Source organism: Electrophorus electricus, chromosome 6 (assembly GCF_013358815.1).
Source record: "Electrophorus electricus isolate fEleEle1 chromosome 6, fEleEle1.pri, whole genome shotgun sequence".
Taxonomy (NCBI): Eukaryota; Metazoa; Chordata; class Actinopteri; order Gymnotiformes; family Gymnotidae; genus Electrophorus; species Electrophorus electricus.
Genome location: NC_049540.1, coordinates 15,653,220 through 15,674,628, shown reverse-complemented (window position 1 = coordinate 15,674,628; position 21,409 = coordinate 15,653,220). Strand labels below are relative to the sequence as shown.

The 21,409-nt window shown below is 41.8% G+C and overlaps 1 protein-coding gene across 1 annotated transcript in view; it reads left to right on the top strand.

Annotated features, from left to right (window-relative positions):
* Positions 1–304: 304 nt before the first annotated feature.
* Positions 305–21,409, top strand: part of rapgef6 (Rap guanine nucleotide exchange factor (GEF) 6) — a 60,586-nt gene continuing 39,481 nt past the window's right edge. The window contains exons 1-6 of the mRNA XM_035526973.1: positions 305–361; positions 8,943–9,013; positions 9,464–9,520; positions 10,403–10,486; positions 13,645–13,714; positions 16,124–16,270. Of these exons, the coding sequence (XP_035382866.1) occupies positions 305–361; positions 8,943–9,013; positions 9,464–9,520; positions 10,403–10,486; positions 13,645–13,714; positions 16,124–16,270 (486 nt within the window). The remainder of the gene's footprint in view (positions 362–8,942; positions 9,014–9,463; positions 9,521–10,402; positions 10,487–13,644; positions 13,715–16,123; positions 16,271–21,409) is intronic.

The window sequence follows — 21,409 nt, the reverse complement described above, 5'->3', positions numbered from 1 at the left end:
TTTGTTTTATACAGGATTAAGTTGAGTTTTTTACACCAAATAACTCTATTATTTGTCTGATGTCCTCTGAACATTTATTCAGACGGAGGTTTTATACAGGATACTAGTAATTATTGAGATTTCTTTTAGCTATCCTAGCTAGCCGGTTAGCTAGCTACAGAAAATCAATGCAACTGGTAGATAGGGGTTAGGAGTGTCTGGAGACTTAATGTAACTGCGAATGCATTAAGGACTAAGGATTTTAGTAGACTGCATTTTTTTTCCATCTTGGAAGTCCACTGGTTTATCCAATATTAATTCTTAAATGGATTCATCACTCAAGCAAGTACTGAGGAAAGCTCCATCACGGCGCAGTGAAGAGGTAATTTAAGTTAGCTAACTAGCTTACAAGTTTTCTAACAACTGCTAACTAGGCAAGCTAGATACCTTATCTGTCCCAGGAGCTTGTAAGTAGCTTGTAACCCGTGCATCTATCTTCACTAACTTTTCTATCTAGCTATCTAACGCGAGTGAAATGTGAACTATTTTGCTAAGGTCAGGGAACCTTTGATGGCCCTTTAGCTTCCTTACTATACTTCTCAAATGTGCGATCTGATTTAGCTAAAGCTGTAAAAACGTTTTAATTCATTGCGCTACACCGCAGCCAGTTGTAAAATATCTATATATCTAGCCACTTTCTTTTTAATTAGGTTGTGAAAGAGTGGTGATATATAAATATTTAATACTTCAAACATGCGTAACATTCACGAAGATGGTTAGCTAGGGTTAGCACTTCACCAAATCATGTTTTGTCAAGAGGTTCGAAGTTGGAGCTACGATTTGGATCAGCCGCAGATATATGCACACGTTTGATTTGGGAATATACACGATTACATGAATCCGCTAATACTTGTTTCCTTACTTTGACGTTTTATTATAAGGTTGTCTTTTTATCTCAGGTTCCGTTCATGTCTGTGCTAACCAGCTAGTATTGCCGCCGGTGTTTCTGGTATGTGTTATGGTCTTGCGACATAACTTGGAGCTAGTTAGCAAACGCTAGCTAGCTAACCCAAGTTTTGCGTGACTTGGTGTCCTTAGAAACTGTCAGTTTACATGGTTAGCCCGAATGAACACGGGGTAATCTCAGTTAATTTAGTAATTTGCTGTTACTGAAAAGTTAAAGCCATAAATGATTTCTTACATTTTGACACTTTCGTGCAGGATTATTATTATTATTTTTTATCTCAATGGGAGTAGAATGCCTCCCTAAAAACCCTTCCCATGTGAGGTAACTGTGTTTGTGCGCTTTAGGCCGGGCACCTGATATGATTCTAATTTGAACAGATTGAGTCCTTAAAACATTTGACTGCGGATTAGAGTTTAATGTCGGTGTTTGAGTATTGATTAACGCATTGTATCGTGTTGAATACCTCATTCTTTAAGATTGTTATTTATGCAATATTGTAACACACTGACATAGTAATGTTTTATACATCATATGATACAGTGCTACTAGATTTAAGAACACCTTTAGAAATTGTCAAGTAAAGGAATGTTTATGACTTTCTTTTATTATAGGATTTAGGATGATATTTTACACTGACATTCATTAATCTCACAATAAACGCACCAGTAATATAAAATACAATTTATTAATTAGTAAGAATAAATAAAAATGTATGGAACAAATAGAATGTGCAAGTAAGCAAACTGTGTTTGAAGGAGCTTGTAGCACTAAACACATGAGTCTTAAATGTTATGTGATATGAGTACACTTTTTCTAATGTGCCACAGTGATGAGTCTATGAGAGAATGAAGTACATTAGAGAATGCTCAAAATATATAACCTACCTGCACTCTCAGATTATTGTAGGAAACGGGAGAGAAAGTGATTTTTCCCTCCCAGTACACTTGCTGTTTAAAAAAGATTGCATTTTATGGCTTTTACTAAAATGGTGCTAATCTCCATTGATATGTTAATGTAGAAACAGTTCACGTACATGGTTACGTTATTAACTTTCATCTAGTCAACATCTTTAATAACTAGGATAACCCTTGAAGTATCTTGTTAATCCAGTTTAGTATCATAGCTTTATGACCAGTGATGGGCAGTACGCCTTGAAATTGCAGCTCGCCAAGATGCAAGCAAACCCTGTTTTAAAGTAGATTATCTACAGCAAAAATTTTATTTACATGCTTTGCACAGCATATTCTACAACATGTATAATAAATATAGATAAATGATAAGCCAACTTTGTCATTTTGTGACAAATAATTTGTTTTGGTCTTTGTAATGTTCTAGATTTGTAGATTAAGACTGTTTTCCATTCTATTCTATTTAGCAGTTAGTTGTGGCTGATTTTTGTCTGACTGGTACATTTCTTGTTTTTTTGCAAAAACATTCACAAAAGACTGTTAGTGGGATTAGACTTTTATTTCTCAGGAGTCACAGGTTTGATTCAGTTCAAATTTAGGCAGTGTGAGAATCATTACATTGGTCAGTTGGACTGCAGGTTGCATCACAACTAATAAGCAATAAACATTAATGCCAGTAGAAAGAATATTCTCAAAAACTGGTCAAATCATTAGAGAGAAGATGAACAGGCTGAGTATTTATCTTCCTCACTGTAGAGTTCACCTGTAGAATAAACACAACGAGAAACAGTAATGCCCGATCTCTTGCACATGGGTTTATCTTAGTCTTGGATTAAATTGTAATGTCAATGGTGAGTGACCACTGAACGTTCCTATTATCCTAGGTTTAGGACTGATCTTTGTCTGGGAGTCTGGTTTGTAAAGAGGACCAAAGCCTAACTTTGTATATAATATTTATAATATTATAATACTTATTCACGCTGAGGTGTAAAAATAATAGCATACATATGTGACTAAGTATATTGCTGTTTTGGAATAAGCATATACTGTTGTCATGGTATATAATAATTCTAAATTTGCTTCAAAGAAAAGCAATCTGTAGATATGTCATTATTCATTCATTAGTCAATTAGTCTTCCTCATGCATATCATGTTTACTTATTTCCCCATTTCAGACTGGGGTTAATTACAGTGACGACAAAGAATCGGAACACAGAAAGTCTGAAATAAACAAACAAATAAAGAAGGCAAGAAAGAAAGTCTTTATAAGGCCAGGGTCAACACAGTGCACAAATCTACCAAACAGGCTTCCACTGCGCACAGCATAAATAGATTATACAAAGGGGAAGTCAAATTTGTATGGAGTAAAGCGAGTTTTAAAAAAGTTGTTCTTGAATATTAAGCTTAAAATGTTATCATTTAATGAGATTTATTTTGTAAAAATGTTGTAAACAGAATTTAAAATGAATCATGTAATGATTGCTAAATGCAGATGTTTTACTTGTGAATCAGGTTAAATTTATAAAAAGCTTACATGTCTAAAACTTCATGTTTAGTGGATATTAGTCTAGCTATACATGATTTGTTCTTATTAGAAATAATTTTAAAATGGTTATTTGAAATGGAAGCAGAGACTCAAAAATATCACATAATACATTGCTGGTGGGTGGAAAAAGCATGCTGCTGGAAAAGCTGCATTATTTTAAAAATACCAAGACCATTGTCATGCTAATGAAAAATGTCGTCAGGCAAGTAGTGACATTACTTACAGCTAGCTACTCTCTTTAGTATTTCTTATGATTTAGCCTTGAATGGCTAATGGAATCTTGTTCTACCATCATTAACATATTGTACCTTTTATAATGATTGGACTTCAGTTACATGTAGAGTGCTGACTTTCAGGATGGGTTATACATTTTACCTTGTATTATAGCTGGTATGTTGTGTTAAGGAGCAAATTTAAGCAACCCTTTCTACTAGCAGTTTGTCCGTTCTGTCATCATCAGTAGAACAGAGGTACGGAATATCTCGGCCAAGCCATCAACACCAGCAACGGGTGCGGGCTAGGATACTAGGATACTGCCAGGCAGCCCAAACCTAGACAGGAGCAACTGAGGGTAAAGCAGCAGCGGCAGGGCTCAAACCAGCAACCTTCCAAACACAAGTCAAGCACCTTAACCACTGAGCGCTTGTCCATTATGTAGCTTAGTTGGCTTAGCAAATCTATTTTCCAATCCTGAAAATTGAATACATATTGCTGGTGGGCATTCAATAACCACTCTAAATATTCCTTTAGTCTTTTTCTTGTTACACTAAGGTTATTTGTTGAATTTGGCTATATGTCAGGCTAAAGCTGGACATGGCTCTGTATAATTGCACCTTCTTAGTTTAAACTTTGGTCCTTTCAGCAATGTACTAGGAAATGTTATATATTTAAATGTCTTTATTATTTACTAAAATGAGCCAGTTTTGTGACTAGCAATGCAGTAAATCTGTAATCCATGTTATGTTGACACTAGCAGTGTAACACTGGGTTGGGTAACTTTTTAGGACAAAAATGGTCAATAAACAAAATCTAGTGCTCATATTAACAACTAGTATGTGCACTTGCTTGGCCTCAAGGTGTCAATCCTACGCTGTGTTCTGAGTTTGAGCCAGTAGGGTGGTGTGTTAGCATTGTCATGTTGACACTGTCGAATTACTTTGCACTCTTAAGCAAACAACAGCTTGGTTGTTGCAATATTTTTCAAGATTGCTATATTGAAGATTATATATGATGGAAAATAATTTCCAGGTTTTGTGGCAGATTTTTGATGGGATTAAGAGAAGGCCTCATACCCAGTTGCTCAAATGCCCAGTTTCAGTGCTACTGAAAACAATCCCCATGGTTTCATGCTACCAGTACCAAACTCTTCAATGGAGATGGTGTGACCTAGCCTTCTCTGTCTGCTGTTAACCCACAATCAGCCAAAAAGTGTGTTAACTTTTTATTTTGTAAATGTCATCTTTGATTTAAGTCAGCATTTTAGAAGTTTTTTAGTCATGGATGACCCCTTAATAACTTGTCTGAGAAGTAATTTGGTTATGCAGCATCTGTTTAGATTAGCAGTGAGTATCTGGACAGTAGCTATTATATGGCAAAGGGTGGCAGTTCTGTATTTTTTTTCTCCTTCTGTAATCTGAAGAACGTTCAAGCACCTCTGAAATAAATTTGACAATTTGGACAAATTCTTTGTAGTCAGATTCCTGACCCACATAGAACTATTTTGTGTAGGTGTAGAATTCTGAAATCTTATATATTGAGACACAGACAAATATATTATTCTTAAAGAAAAAATCAAATGGTCTATCTGCAATATATTGTTTCAAATTAATTAATTAATTAATTAATTTATTTATTTATTTATTTATTTTGCATTGGTTAGGTTTACCAAAGTTATTAGCATGTTTTTAGCTTTGCCTGCCAGTACTGGAGCAATAACTATAATGGCTTTTAATATTCTAATAAATACTTTTCACTCATAATGATTGGTTCCCTTAGATAAGTGTTTAATATGTGTTAATATTTTACAATTACTAAATGTGTTCTCTTAAAGCTCCTAGGTCCATCCTCCAGGAATCCTCGAACCAGTCGTGTAGACACTGCATCATTGGCATTTTTCACTGCATGATATATTGCTTGAGCTTGCTTTGACTGAAGTTGCCCAATACAGTCAACTGACTAATTTTCTGGCCTTAGGCTCTAAATGATTTATTAGAAACCACTCAGCCAATTTAGAGAATGAACACTTGCCTTCCTTCTTTTTAGCGTATTTACATGTCAAAACTGTAGGCTGATGTACTATTCTGAATATGAGGCTTGTAAAAGATTGGCTAAGTGGTCAAAAACCTGACTTGTAAAAAGGGTGGGGAAGGCTGTTATATGACTTAAATGAACAACCTGTGCTTGCAAAATATAGGACAGCATTTTAGATTTGACGTGCAGAGTTAAACACTTGGGTCATAGGCCAGTTCTTTAATAAGCCTCTGATTGTTAAAGGAATAGTTTGGCAAAGAAAATCAGTTAACATAGTTTTTTACACCAGATATAGCTAGTCAGCCAAGACATGTTTGGCGTAACAATCTTGAAGATGGCATTTTGTCTGACACTTTTGTCCATTTAATTAATAGCTGAATTTGATTTTGAGATGTCTGTAATGTCTTGCTTGTTTGTGCAATGTTCATAGGTGGGCATAAACTTTTCTTACTTATCGGGTACTTGGTTCTTGGAACATTTGTACACCAAACATGTTTTTCTGCTCAAGTACCTTTTGAGGTATAGGGAAAAACTGTGTAAACCCTAATTCTAACCCTAAAACAGTATTTATGAGAACTAACAGATGAAGATCAAGGTGTTTTCTACTGATATTTTAAGTTTTAATCTTTAGCATGTCTGTTTCATATCATCTACATGAAAGTCTCATATCATCTTTTACATTGTATTAACTTCCTCTGACCACTGATTTTTCATCTCTACCTGTGTTCCAGTGGTGTCTGTATTCATTTAATGAAAAAGTGTAATAAAAACTTGAGCAGATGAAATAGGATTACATAACATTTTCCTTCGTTGCCATGGTAATGCTGGGATTCTTATTTTCCTGAGTGAGTTTGGTCTGGCAGTTTTAGTGGAGAAATGGCAGCTAGCATTTTCCCCCTCCTGATTTTCCATGACATGCTGTAATGGTCTTTTTATGCCTTCAACTTTTTTCCTACTGATTATTTCATCCAAATTTGTCTTTGGTATCAGTGCTTTGAAGTCTGATGACATAAATCAAGAGAGGGAGAGAGCCAAAAAATGCTTAGGTGTGATGGACCTTTAAGCTAGTGACATTGAAGACTATTAAAACCAATCCAAATATCATTATGAAAAGATCAAAAAGTTGGCTAGGCACTGCATGTAGTCCAGTTTCAGGACTGCAAGGTTTCAGTTTTGTTATTAAGTAAAGACAGAGAAAACACATCTCGTTGCCACCTGGGATTTTTTTGCGGCTTTGAATCACTCGTGTTTTAGAACTTGTAAGATATTATTTGCATATGCAAGCTCAGCTGATTTCCTTTGATGTGATGCGTTGTATGTTTCAATGATGTTGGAAGAGACCAGAAGAGACCATGAGCTTCTCATCTGGCACTGGTCTGAGTGAGATTAAATGTGCTGGCCACCTATCTGGTCTATTTTAGTCCTGGACCTTGATGCTTCTTACACAGTTTTAGTGAAAATCATGCTTGCCTCTAAGATACAAACACCTCTATAATTTGAAAATCTCTTGTTAGAGCTGGTCTGCCTGTAAAGTCTTACACAAAGTTCCTCTCAAGTTCTGAAAATGTTTGGGAGTTCAAGTCTTCTGTTACTTCTCCAAAGCCATTTATTCAGCAATACTAGGATCTCAATAGCTGTTCTGTTCGTGGACAATGCCCATTCTCTGAAAATCCTCTGCCAGGCATGGGAGTGCAGTTCTGTGAGCTCACCCTGCAGTAGGTGCCTTTTATAACTGGAGTTTGTTCCAGAAGGTGGCAGCAGCTCTGTAGCTGCCCATCATACTGAGGTTCAAACCGTTCAAGCTGAGGTTCAAGCTGTTCAAACCATCTTTGAAAATAGACTGCGTATTCATTCATTTGAATAAAGTAAGACGTCATGACTTGTCCTTTTAAGAAATGACTTGCTTAGGCAAACAAAACTTTTAGAGCATATGAATAAGAATATTCTGTCTGATCAAAGGAGACTGTACTGTAGACCCATTAACCATTTTTACCACCTATGTCAGTGGGGGCCCCCTGTGATGCTCTGGGCAGTGCCTGCCTGTGCATGAAGCGCTTTGGCTAGAGCTCACTGGCAGTATGGAGGGTGTAGTCTTTGCTAATATGCATTTTGAATCTCCTGTCTTGGAATAAGATCTTCTTTGGCCCTCCCATAGTTACTGTCACTGGCAGCAAAGAGTTTTGCAACAAATGCACAATTTTGAGTGGAACAGCATTCCTTGTAAAAAAAAAAAAAAAAAAGTCCTCCAAATAATGTTGTATATTTAAATTAATAGTTCTGTACATTGGAGCAAAATTTTAAAGTGTTTCCCCTGTTGCTTGTGTTCAAGCATGTTTCATTTCAAAGAGAAAATCAGGAGCACAAGTGACCATGTTTTACCTGTTTTTTGAACACTTTTTCAATCCTTAAGTGATTTCCAACTCAGCTAATGTTGGAATATTGGACTGTTTTCAGCATTAGTAAGTTATGCTTGCTTTCTCTTATTCCTCAGTGCTCCATGCCATCTTTAACGTTTACCTCCCTGAACCAGTATCTAATGCATCAGCTGGTATTGCCCTTCGGTAACTTCAGGGCTGCTTGTCTCTTTATTTTAGCTTGTCAGCTTCCACTCAGTTGGCAGCTCCATTGTACACTTAACCTATATATATTATATATTGGTGGACACTAAACTTTATAGAACAACTTTTTGGCTTTTAGAGAATGCAGCCTTGCCCTGCATTACAGCAGAGAAAGTGTGTGTGTGTGTGTGTGTGTGTGTAATCATGCTGATGCCTGAAGTGAGACACGCTGTCCACCTGTTAGTGCTGTAGGCTCTAAACCCATACTGTTAGCCCAGCATATGGTCTGGTGTGGTGTTTTTTTTTTTTTTTTTTTCTTTCCTTTCATTCTTCAGGCCATTTGCACTTAATGTTTGAACAGCTGGCCTTGATGGATGCACTTTCAAAGCAGGTTTGTGTGTCAGCTATGATGATGTCAGTTTAATTTAGATGTTTGGTTCATTCGTGACCAACTACTAAGAAGAATGCTGTTTAAGTTGCTTTTGCACAGGTCCACTAGAAGTGCAGGCTCAGTTTTCTAAGATTAATCCTTCAAGTATGTTGTTTCACTGTATGCTTTCCCAGCATGCTTAGCTTTGTGTTCAATTGCATTAGACCACATATTTCCACACTAATGCTGTAATCCAGACCTAAAGTGTTGGTTTTGTTTTGCAAAGCATTTAATTGATGACACTGCATAGTTTTCAATGTTGAACCATCTTTACTTACATACAGTGCTTCTGTACTTTGTCCAGGACCTGAACAATATTTACTGTCACCTCTATCACATGGATGTCCTGTCTCACCTCAGGGACCATCAACTCAGGTGAGCTTTAGACTCTTTTTGCTGTGTTCAATTCAATTTTCATTGAACAGCTAGTACCTGTTAAGAAGTAAAAAGTAGACCTGTAGCCCTGTAATAGTATGTTGATCTTTACAAACATAACAACTCACTGGGAAACCATATATTACTGTTAGCACACAAAACAAAGACCCGTTCAGTATCAACTATCATCAACTATTATTTGATGGAACAGGTTACATGACATCTCTCTCTGTCGTATATCATGGAACAGAGTAACATAACAACATCATGGTACGTGTTATAGAAAATTAGCATACTAGTACTTTATCAACAGTGTGACATAACACTCCCAGACATCTGATACACACCCAGTCCTCCATCACATTATCGCTCAAGCACAGTGACTTACCCAGTGATACTGTGCCTCTTCCCCAGCACCTGATTACAAACACCATATTGCTTTGCTTTCAGGTCCATTTGCAGACATGCCAGGTACGAGCGCTATGAAGCTCACCACGTCCTGTTCTAGTAAGTCAGGAAATGAGGCCTGCGAGACCTCTGATTTGCAAACTGTTGACTGCCTTGCTAAAGTGCTTACCATAGCAGAACGACCTGCATTATTGCATTTGTCATAACAAACTTTCTAACCATAGCCAGAAGATTAATCACATGCACAAAAAAATTGATTGTCAAAGAATAGTAATGTGCGATAATGTATGAGTTTTCCGGCCAACGCAGGAGATTAATAACTCTTCTGAGCCTGCAGCACACTGTTCATTATTCAGAAAGATTAATAACAATGAACCATGTTATTGGTTTTATTGGTCCTGTTGAATTGGAATTGCTTGTGGTATTTGATAAAAACCATTCTAGGTGATTGTTTAGCAGGGAAAGACTGTCCTAGGCCCAGTTCTAGGTGTTCTCTCTTCTGGAGATATTGGAAGCATTTAAAGTAGTCTCTCTTCTGGAGGTACCAAAAGTATTTAAAGAAACAGGAAAATTATTTGGATCCCTCCTGAAAACAGTAACTGCAGTTAATTATGTCCACCTCAGGCTCCCATAAAACTAATAATACATTTAGTTAAAGCAAGAAGTACCCAACCCATTACAAGCCAGTTTATTGCTCCTGCTCTTAGCCAAGGTCTGTGCTAATTTCTAATTAGAACTGCTCATGCTTTTAGAGAGTACTCATTCAGAAGAGCAAGCTGAGAGGTTTGCTCTCTTTCACAGCAACTGTCAAGGGTCCACTATTCTGTGTCATGAAACTCCATGTAGAAATGGGAGCTTCAGAAAAGTGGAAACCTAATGGCTGCTAGAAAGGCAAATATTTTTCAAGGAAAGTTAATAGTATATCTAACCAGCAGTTTTGCATAAGTCAAGTTTGCATCTTGTCATGTGTCTCTTTTACAGTCCTGATAGCATCGCCATGTGCTGGTATATACTGCTCTCTGGATCCGTCTTAGTTAAGGATCATATGTTCTTGGCACGGTGTTGGTATGTACTACTTCAAATTATTGGGGGGGGGGGGGCTTTTGAATTGAACTGCAGTATTGTATTGTTGTCAAATACTTGATTTGTATAAATATTTCCTTTGTTAGAATGTAGCAGATGCCCATTTGGTCTACTAGGTGGAATGGAGTCAGAACACGATTGTAAGTGAATGGAAGAGACTGAAGACACAGATGTGGGGAGCTCTCTTATGTTCATGTTGATGGGAGTTAGATTCCACTGCAGTCACATGATACGACATAACGCTTACAGCCAATCATGATGGCCATGATGTTTTATTAATTGCAGATGTCTGAGGAGGCTCAGACACTTCTGCAAGTTTTTACTGTTTACAGAATTTCTTGCCTGTGTGTGTCATCGTCATCAGAGCTGTTCTAAAATTAGCTGTATTGTCCAGATTGTTGATATGAATATGAATTCATCTAAGCTAGTAGCCTTACTGCATTTGTGCTGTGTGCTGAAGCTGAGTGAAATTTGTGTGCACAGGACGATGAATATGTATGTGTGTTGGATTTGCTAGTGTTAACAGCTAAGTGTTTACGAAGAGTCCCCTGAAGTGACACAAACTCAGTTCCACTTTACAGTGGTTTCCTACAGAGCCAAAGGAGAAGTCGGGCCAGCCCCGCTGCCTGAAACGGGAAGCCCTCTTGGTGTGTGTCTCCTGCTTGAGGGCTCTGGTGAGGAGGGTGGGGGATATTTGCCACTGCGCTGCTCTATTGTGCGGGTGGTGGGAGGGGGTCAGGGGTGGCATGGAATGCGGAAATCCTGGCCAAACAGTTACTTAGCCATGTGTTCCTTATGTAGCTGCACGACCAGAGGAAATGAGCACATTCCCACTGTAGCCCCACAGCTCCGCTGAATACACAGGAACTGTGTGACTCAGGATGAGAGAAAGGCTGGGGAATTCAGACAGGGTGGACTTTTTCAGCCTTTCAGGATCTTACATGCCTTGCTGTATGTTGTGAAGTTATGACTTGTTTTGTCTTTAGTTGGTGTTTAGATTTTTTTCCCAGAATTTTCAGAAAGTTTCATGGATTGCCTTATTTTCTCTGGGAGCTTCATTTGGAATTTTGATATGCTAATACTGTGTCCTGTGAAGGCATGGGTGTTTTTGATGTTTCTGAGTTCCTCAGCCGGTTGGGTGACATTGTTTTCTCTTGCTGATTTAAAAAAAAAACAAAAGAAGAAGAAAGGAGAAATAGCACAGGTGTTTGTTAATGACTTTTGAATAAATGGAGCCATTACTACAAAGGACCACATGCCTTGGCAAAAGGATTTCAGAACTTTATCCTTAAGAGTTATTCAGCCTGACTCTCTCAGCACACCTGTTGGCACAGATCAACTTGCTGAACTAAATCGTGAGTAATTAAAGCCCTTATAGCTACTCTCATGTTCGCTGTGCTGTGTTTTGAGTGCTGAAACCACAGCTGTCTTCCTGTGCTAGTCGCCTGATTCATGTGTTTGAATTTGTTCTGTCCTTGAACTGCTCATATAGTCACTTAAGCCACTGTTCAGGCAAGTTAATGTTAAAAGGACGGCAGTGTGTTCTTTGGTAGATTTCACAAGTGTCAGCATGAGGGCGTCGTCCTTTGGGTTTCCCAGGGAAACGTCTGACTCCGTTTTGTTTCTATGAATGTTTACATCTACATGCATTACCATTGTGTGTTGACTGGATATAAAAGCATTGTGCAGAATGTTTGTAAAGCATCCTTGGGTATTCTAATAAAGGCCCCATATAAGTGTAACATTATTATAATAATGATATACGTTGTTGGGTTTCAGAGAAAATGTCATGCTTTTCATATCTATAGTACAGCGGCTGGTCAGCGTGTATCTGAAGTGCGACAGTCATCAGCTCCATTGAGCATGATTTTAGTCCCTTGGGTTTATTTGTTTTTTTGTTTTTTTTAGTGTCAGCAGGCTGTGTTGCCATGGGCATATTAAATAAAATGGATCTGCCAAGGTTGTCCAACATGATTAACAAACTGAGTTTTTATCAATGTCTACTTGAGGAACTTTGGTCCAGTTGTTTCACATCGGCTTACCTACCCTCCACCTGCTAGATCTCTGCTACAGTAGTATTCTTCTATCCTCCTTAACTGCACGTGCATATGAGTGTGGCAGGTGGCACAGAGTCAGTGAGAACAGGAGAGTGCAGACTTCATTAGCTCCTGGCGGGAAGGCATACAGACAATGCTTGGCATCTCAGCCCTGTTTGGCAGGCAGGCCCAGTCTCAGCGAAGTGTGGAAGTGTGAGAGCAAGGCTGACCTCCAGCACACCCAGATGACCTCTCACCAGCTCCACCAAACAGAACGAGGACAGACGTGTACCAGCATGTTTGCTTGAATTCTGAAGCTGCATGCTAATCCCCACTCCCATCCCACCATGTGTGATACTCTTCACTGCCAGGATAGCCACTGAAGAGGTTTCCTCTGCTATTCTAAGCATTGTCAGCTTCCTTCATGGGTGTGATACAAGAGCTTGCAAAGTGTTATCAGCAGTACACGGGTCCTTTGTTCAAATGCTGTGAATGTAGCCGCATTTTGCCTGGTTAGAATGGGCTTGCCTGCACTGGTGCGGGCGCCGAGTGTTTCATTGCGAAAGTCACGGGATGATTACCTTGTTTGATGAGGTTTGGCGCTCTAAAACGGAGCCCTGGCCATTCTCAGCCCTGTGCAGTGCTCATAAAGACACACCCAGTTTTCCAGGGAGTTTTGATGGGACAAATTTGAACATGGATATTCTTGGCCTAATCAGATTGCTCACAAATAGCTGAACTGTATTTGGAATTACAGAATGAACAGAAGAAAGAAGTCAAACTGCAGATGAAGACGACATAAAAACTGGGGGTTTCAATCATTTACATCAGGAGTAGTCACTTAAATTTCACTTCTCATTTTGCAGTCCATTATTACTGACCACAACGGAATGTCATTTTAGGCTTCCCTATAGGAAAACTCCTGAACCTGCATTACTTTGTCATCTGAACATATCCTAAAGCCAAGTATCCAGCCTGACATTTTGATAGTCTTTTTAAGTTCTCTTGTCAACAGCAGTTCTGCCTGATGTCATAAGATAAACCAAGCAGGCACTGGTGGAGGCCCAATGGCTGCCTGCTCTCACTCTCTTTATCTTCTCATAGCTTTGGCCAACAGCAGGGCGGGAGAAGAGGCTGTGAATGCATCGTTCTGCAGCCGTCAGAAATGATCGTGGTGAGTAAAACCTTCCATTTTCGAATCCGAGGTTGTAGGATGAACCCCAACTGCAAACAATGTTTAAGCGTGTTGTCGACTGGAAGGCGTGGGGCATGGGTGCGTTCCTGAGTACAGCTGTGGCAGCTGTGTTGATGTGTCCAGTGGGACTGGCTTTGACCAGCTTGGCCACATACCAGCCAGATGGCACGTTGGAGCAAACCAAGCTGCTTTAGATGTGCTCGTTAGGGAGAGCTTCACCAGCCCAGGGCCACTGACCGGGAGACGGCCACCTTCAGGAAACAGCTTGGTGCCCTTGCTTCGGCTGACGTCATGCGCATGCGCCTAGCTGACAGGGAACGGGAGACCCTTGCTGTGAGAACAGTCCTGGCGAACAGTGCACCAGGCACACGAGAGGACACGTGAGCTTCACATTAGCTGCTGTGATTTCCTCCTGGTCTTCAGGTCGCAGTATGATTTGCAACATATCGGCTTGTTTGAGCCGCAAACGCAGGAATTATTGACTCTTACTTGGCTCAGATATGTGTGCCTTTTTAAAAAGATATGCAATGCCTGTCTAAACACATAGGACTTGCGTTCTAATTTGGACCAGGTATTGAAGGTGTGCTATCAGCCTTTTAAGTTAAAGGTATTAAACGGCATTATTACCTGCACTGCTGCAAACTGCTGACTGACAGTGCAAACCCAAAGGCATACTGTTCAGACACAAACTGACTATCGCTAATTATTAGTTATAACACAGAATGCTGCGGCATTCATGCCCGTCACCTAGGGCTTGTGCGCGCTGTGTCCATTGCAGCCCAGTGCTTGAGGTCCTTAAGTGGAGTTCACGTTCTCCTGTTTTTACAGGCTACAAATGGGTGTGGCTCACCAAATCCCTCTGGGACACCACCCCTCTTCTCCTACAAGCATGCATCTGCTCCTTCTAACTTCTTTTAAAAATTCACCCTAAACAATCCTAATGACATCTGCTGTCCTCTGTTTTGTTCCTCTACAGGAAATGAACAGAGCAAAATCTCTAAATCTGCTGATCTGTGATGACCTCATGCGCTGTGGTCTACTTGCTGTCTCTTGCAAAATTAAAAATGTGATGTCACTTATAGATTTTACCGTATCTTTCTTTGGCTTGCTTTGTCTGTATGTGTGATTTCTTCCATGCATACAGACATATGTGTGGCCCCGCCCTTTCTCTCTCTCTCTCTCTCTCTCTCTCTCTCTCTCTCTCTCTCCTCCCCTTTCCCGCTCCCTCCCTGCATCCGCACGCCATGTTTTTAGCAGACACACTTGTGCGCTGATGGATGGCTGGATGAGGAGGCAGCTGTTCCTGTCATCCCGCTGCCGTTCCGTTCCTGCCCCTGATTGTGTGTCCCACCCTGATAGATGGCTTGGCCACTCCAATATGACAGTTCCTCAAACTGGAGTTCCTTCCTTTCCTTCCTGACTCGTACACTGCCATTTTCACGCGACTGCTGCCAAACTTGTAGACGCGGGTAGAAAGGGTCTCTTCAGCTGATCTAGGACCTAGGCCACGTCTCCCATATGCAAATCACTACCCTTAATGTGGCCTGGCTGCTGGAATTGAAAATTCCAGGGCACGTACTGCAACTGGTATCGACAAGTTTCTTCAGGCTGAAACACTAGTCCAGTAAGGCAGTCAGTAGTACCAGTGTTTGCTTCGTAGTAGTAAGTGTTCGCTCTGCATGCATTATTTTACATCTGTTATTGGTGAAAAGGAAGTAAATGTTGGTTTTATTTGGCAGGGATTGTGTAGTGGTACGGGGGAGACGAGGACACAGTTTTGCTGTTGGGCCCAGAGTTGTCTTCAGTGCACTTCATTTCAGCTCTTGCTGGCTTTTCTGCTGTGGTGGTGGCCACTTTCACATTCTCAGTTGGTTTCATTTGATGTTACATTGTAGAAACTTGATTTTAATGTAACTCACCTGCCATGTACAAACAAATATTCAAGGACTTTAAATTAATTTCATCTAGTCCTGTCAAATCAGTTTTCATTTTAAAAACAGACACACCAGCCATAACACAGGGCATTTTGTGTAGTTTCTTTGCCAAGCCCTGTTTCTGAGCCTCTTTTTTTAGAGAGTATATTTGCGTATTTACGGTTTCCTGCAGGAAATGGTAGCCTCACTGTTAAGTTCTGCTGCCTAACAGTGCTTCTCCATAAAAGAAAATGCCTTTCTCTCAGCTCGCTGCCTCATTGGTAGCGCGAGCCCTGGAGCCATAGAGCCCTCACCGCGTTCCGTTAGTCAGGCCAGCGAGTGCTTCCGCGCGGGACCCTGCGCCTCCACGCCTAGCCCCATGAACCTGCTCCGCTTGCACCGGCTCTCAGTGCTATGGAAGAGCTGGATGTTCAACCAGGAACCACAGGACCTTGCTGACTCTGGTGCCCCACAGGTGGAGAATGCCAGCGATGGCGAAGACGCCGTGCTAGGGAGGGAGGGCTCGCAGCGCAGCTCCCGCAGACGCTTTTGCCGGGTCAACCCTCGAGGGGAGCGCGTGCTGGTCACGGACATCCATGAGCCGGCTTCCGGTGCGCCCACCGTGAGTCTCTGCCCTCTACTACTTGACTTTGATGCAAATCCCTTGGGTTAATTAAAGTGCAGTACAAAAAGAGGAAGGTAAATATTTTGTGTGTGTAAGAATATTGAGGTTGCTATGGCACGAAAATAACATCTAATAGATGAAAATTAGCTCTAAAGGAGGTGGAAGAAGTATTTAGTGATTCCCTGGCTTCCTTTGAGAGGATATTTTATAAAATTTTTATTTATTTTTTTATACAGAGAAGCTCATTTGATGATGCTCAGTTTTATCTGTTTATTTATTTCAAGACCATGAATAATGTTTAGGTGTTCCAACTGCAAAATATCTCAAGTTTTTAGTATATTCCTTGAGTAACAGAGTAGCACAGCCTCATCAGTGCTGGGTATGCTTTTTCCAGTAGCTGTGGAAACTTCCCACCTGATGATAACATCCATTTTGAGTGTTTCAGTTACAGTCCTTGGTAATCTCTCCAGGCCATGCTTCGCTGTAAACAGTCGTATTGCTCTGTATGCTTGCTCCGCCCTCTGCAGCATGGCGTCAGAGAGGGGAGCATGCCATGTGTAATTCAGGGTCTGCCATGCTCTCAAGTGCTAAGCCTGTGCAATATAAGCAATGTGTGCACGTTGGACATGTGAACGTTTCATTAGGGTGACAGAACATTGTTTCTCTCGCATTGTCTTTCTCTATCCCACCATGGCGCTGTGCTGCTCTCACCATAACCACCAGAATTATGCAGACAGGCAGGTAATAATGAACTTTGGTTTCTTTCATTTCTTTTTCTTTTCTTTGTTTTATATGAGGCCTGTGTCTTTGTTCTGGTTTTTATTGATGCTTACTTACAGGAATGTTTGAAGCTGGAGCGGGAAAAAAAATAAAAAAATAAAATAAAAAAAGGTCATGGGTTCTAATCGGGCAGTTCCAAATTGCTCAATATGTTAATTCTGTAGAAAACAGCTTGCCCTCAGTACTCTCATGTGGCACAACAGAGATGTGAGGCCCAGGTCAGATAATCACATATTTCAACCTACACTGGCTCTAAATTAGGTTTAGGTTTGTCACATACAGGGGATTTACACATGCCTATCTCCAGAATGTCAGGGGACTCCTGCTTACCTGCAGCCTGTGCGGGATCCTAAATGTCACACTGCAGTTTCATCTACTTGATACATGCACAGAATTTAGTACATAACAGTGTCCCATCACATTGTCAGACAATTTGTTTTTGCTTAAAGCAATGGTGATGACAATTTAAAAAATTGTACAGATAACCTAAATCACACTTGCAATCACACTTTCTCCCTGAGTCATGATTGACTCACACTATTGTTAGGAAGACATTGGTTGCTACAAACATTTGTTGTGCAATGGTTTGAAGAAACAGATACTGAAGACCGTTTTTATATATGAAAGTCACATAAGGTGATGTAGGCCGGAAGGGGGTTTGTGGTGGCATGCTTCCTGAAATCGTGCAAGACGTCTGGGCTGTCTTTCTCGAGAAATGGCGTCAAACAAAGAAGTAACATCCAAGTCGTTAGAGTTCTGTCCAGACCTTATAGCTGTCTGTGTCCTAGTTCTGCACCAGCTCCCAGTACTCCCCAGCCAGCCTCCTGGGTGCCATAGAGCTTCTGTTGGAAGCTGAAATATTAGAAACAGTGTTAATAATATGGCTAGGTTTATCCTTAAATCAAATAACGGTAAGTTTAACAGTACAAAACGGTAGTTTTAGGCAACAGCCTGCGGTTGATTACATCTTCTCATCTTTGAGCTCATACCTGTGATTCACCTCACTGTTTAGGCAATACGTTAATTTCATGATGGTTATGGAACAGTTCTGACTCAGAGGTCATTATGTCCCATGACATCATTATAGTGTCATTATTAACCTTGCAAGATTTCCCATGCACAGTTGCACTCTGTAGTGACCTAAGTGTTCTCCTACTGTTTGAAGTAGTGTGGCAGGTGGACCTGCATGTGGTTCCATTCTCTTTGTAACACTCACACACTCCAGTTGTGGCTTCATCAAGTCTGAAAGCCACCCATGTTGTTAACAGCATCCCTTCCCCACAATAATGCGTTTGTCCAATTGAGGCTTGGGTTACGTTGTGCAGGTGAATTTCAGAGCCAGTTTTACAAAGCCCTTCGTGGAGCTGGTGAGGGGTGGTGTGAAAGGTGTCTGATACCGCCTGGATGCAGGCAGGGAGGCAGAGCTTCTTCACGCCATCTCCCGAGTAATTGGTGATTAAAGGCTGAATTGCTTCCTTTTTCTTTCAGTGTCCTTCTCTCGACTTATGTTCAGGTCCCCAGATCCTTAAGTGCAGCAGAATGCCAAAAGCCTTGCAGTGAAGGGGTACAGAAGTTAATGAGTTACGTTGACCTGCATGTGAGGAGAGCACCCAGCGGTGCCATGCATCATGCTCAAGAGCCCCAACTGCTCTGTCCCTCTCCGCCGCGTCTCTAGCTGATGCAGCCTAAGCCGCCGGAAGGCTAATTTTACAGTGATTACATCACGGTAGCCAAGATGGCCTCTCTGCCCCCCTCCGTTCCCAGATCTCTGGGGACAGCTTGTATTTTAAGCCCACTTAGTGCCACGCACCCCAACCGCCCTCACGGGCAGCTTGCTTTACCAGCGCCTCTGCCTGGCAGAGCAGGCGAAGCATATGGCAGACAGGTACTGATCCTCCTGTGGGGCTGCTCTGCCCTTTGAGGCCCTGAAGCAGCCCTCCTGCACCCCTGACCCTGAGGAAGTGAGCATGTGGGGCTTGGAAAAATGGCAGGAAGCAGGACTGGAGCTGAAGCTGAGATGTGTACATAATACAGACACTTCCTCTCATTCTTCTTATTTCGTAGCAGGAAAAGGTGAGTTTGAGCCAAAAAATGACATGAGCACTGGGGACTTGGAGTCTGGCCCCCAGCAATAAACACCATTATACCTCTCTGCGTAAACCCATGTTGCTGTCACATGCTATAAAGTGTTGGTTTGAAAATCAAAAAGGAAAATTACCCAGGGGCTTTTTGCATTGCAGGTAGTGACCAAGGTGTGCACACGTGCTTTCACCTAACGGAGGAAAGGGCACGCTCTTGAGGGAGCAGTAAAGCATTTAACAAATCAAGTAATTTGCTTAGTTTGATTTTTTTTTTTGCTGTGTGAGCTGTCCCTACCATGTTCTTAATTAGCACTGTGAGATTGATTAACCGGAAGCCACTGCCCCACTTGTACGTGCGCCTCACGGAGCCTGGGGTTATTGTTGTGAGCTCTCTGGGCTGTGGCATGAGGCGAGACTAGAACCCACCCCTCCTCACCCCTCGTCTTGTCACTGTCACTTTCCTCCGTGCTGAGGTGACAATGAGACCCCTGGGACGTCCACCAACCCCCCCCCCACCTGCTACAGCCGTCTTCCCTGGGCTCCTTGTGTCTCCTGCATTTGTGGTCTCATTAGTCTCTATCAGCAGTGCATTAATCAGTTATGGAATGAGCGCTGGATGGCTTCTTTCCCATCGTGCTGACTCTGCATAGGTTAATTGGCTGTGCCCAGGCAAGGACATCTAGAGCTGCAAGACTGTGTGGCCTTGGTGTTTTTGCATGTACAGGAGCACCCGATTTATGAGGGGAAGTTGTGCACAGTACAGCATTGTGCACCGCACAGACACACAGGATGCACATCCTGTCTGTCATCTGTTTGCAACCTCTGCTCTTGTGTATTTTTGAGTTCCATATACAGTTTTGCCTGAAATTAGATCTTACTGAAGATAATGAATCAACATAGTGGTCAAGGCATTTTAAAGACTGAGCATTGCTTAATCTGTGACCTCAGGCTGCATTTTGAGATATTCAAATTCATCTTAACTAGTTTCGGAAAGCTGCTGAAATTCATAAATTAGCTGGCTGTTTTTTTTTTTTGTTTGTTTTTCCCCCCCCCCCCCCTCTAAACAGATGGGCTTGAACTTAAAATTTAATTGGAATTTAACTGAACTGGTACGTGCCTTTGTGTCCTGCCTGCCAGAGTCTTTCACACCCTGCCTATCCCCCCCAGGCCTTCTCCCCTCCACTCCCTAAATAAAAGATCAAAGAAAGCAGTCCTCCTCCATTTCAGACTGCACCTCTCTTTCCTTTCTTTTAGTTGGGAAGTGGGGGATCCTCTAGTAAACAGAGAAACGCAGTTCCTCTTTCCCTCTCTCTCCCCGAGACGCCCTGCTCTCGGTGTCTCCACTTCCACAACAGTCCTCGGGAAGCTCCATGTGCTGTGCTGCCATTGGCCCACTCGGAAAAAGATGATGTCATTCTTTATCCTTTTTTTCTTTTCTTTTTTTTTTGCGTCAGAGGCAAGGCGAGCAAGCCTGAGAATAGGACTGAGTTCACATTACTGACCACTTAGAGGTGTGCATCTGAGCACTCCAGCACCATCCAGGCATGGCACACTTTACCTCGTGGTATTGATGAGTGAGAGAGGCAAGTGAGCAGTATGACTGTTTCGGAGCCTGCAAGTCTTTTATGGAGCACCTTCTCTCGACTTGAATATAAACAGGAGTGGGGGGGGGAGCAGGAGTCAATGTTTAGGTCTATATTTAGTCCCTGCTCATTGGCTTAGTTTCCACGCCGCCGCAGAAGTGTGCCTTTGTCCTTGTCACAAAAGAGTGCGGAAACGGACTGCGTTCTGTGCGGACGGGATGCATTAACCTAGCGAGCAGTTTCAGCTTTTTGTTGTGCATCTCGCTCTCTCTTTGTAAGTGATTTATGCTTCAGTGTTATTTATGTGCATGAAGCATACCAAAGACACCAGGCTTTATACGGTCTGATCGATAAAGATGCTCCCCCCCCCTCCCCAACATCGAGCCGACGGCCAATAGCTCTAATGCAGTCTCCCTCCCTCCCCTGGCTCCCCCACGCCGCACCCCACCCTGGTGCTCCCTCCTTCGCTCCCTCCCTTATGCGCCCTTCACAGGTGATGTCATTCTTTTTCTGCTAGGCTCCCCCCCCCCTCCCCTCCCCTCCCTGCCCGTTAGATGTTGCGACTTGTCCAGCGGACGGGAGCTTCTCCTGGGGGAGCTGTGTCAGGGATGTGCACTGGGCGCTGGAGTACAGCAGCAGGCAGACGGGCCCCACAGCTGGAGAGGTCCGTGCGTACGCAACCCCCCTCCTCC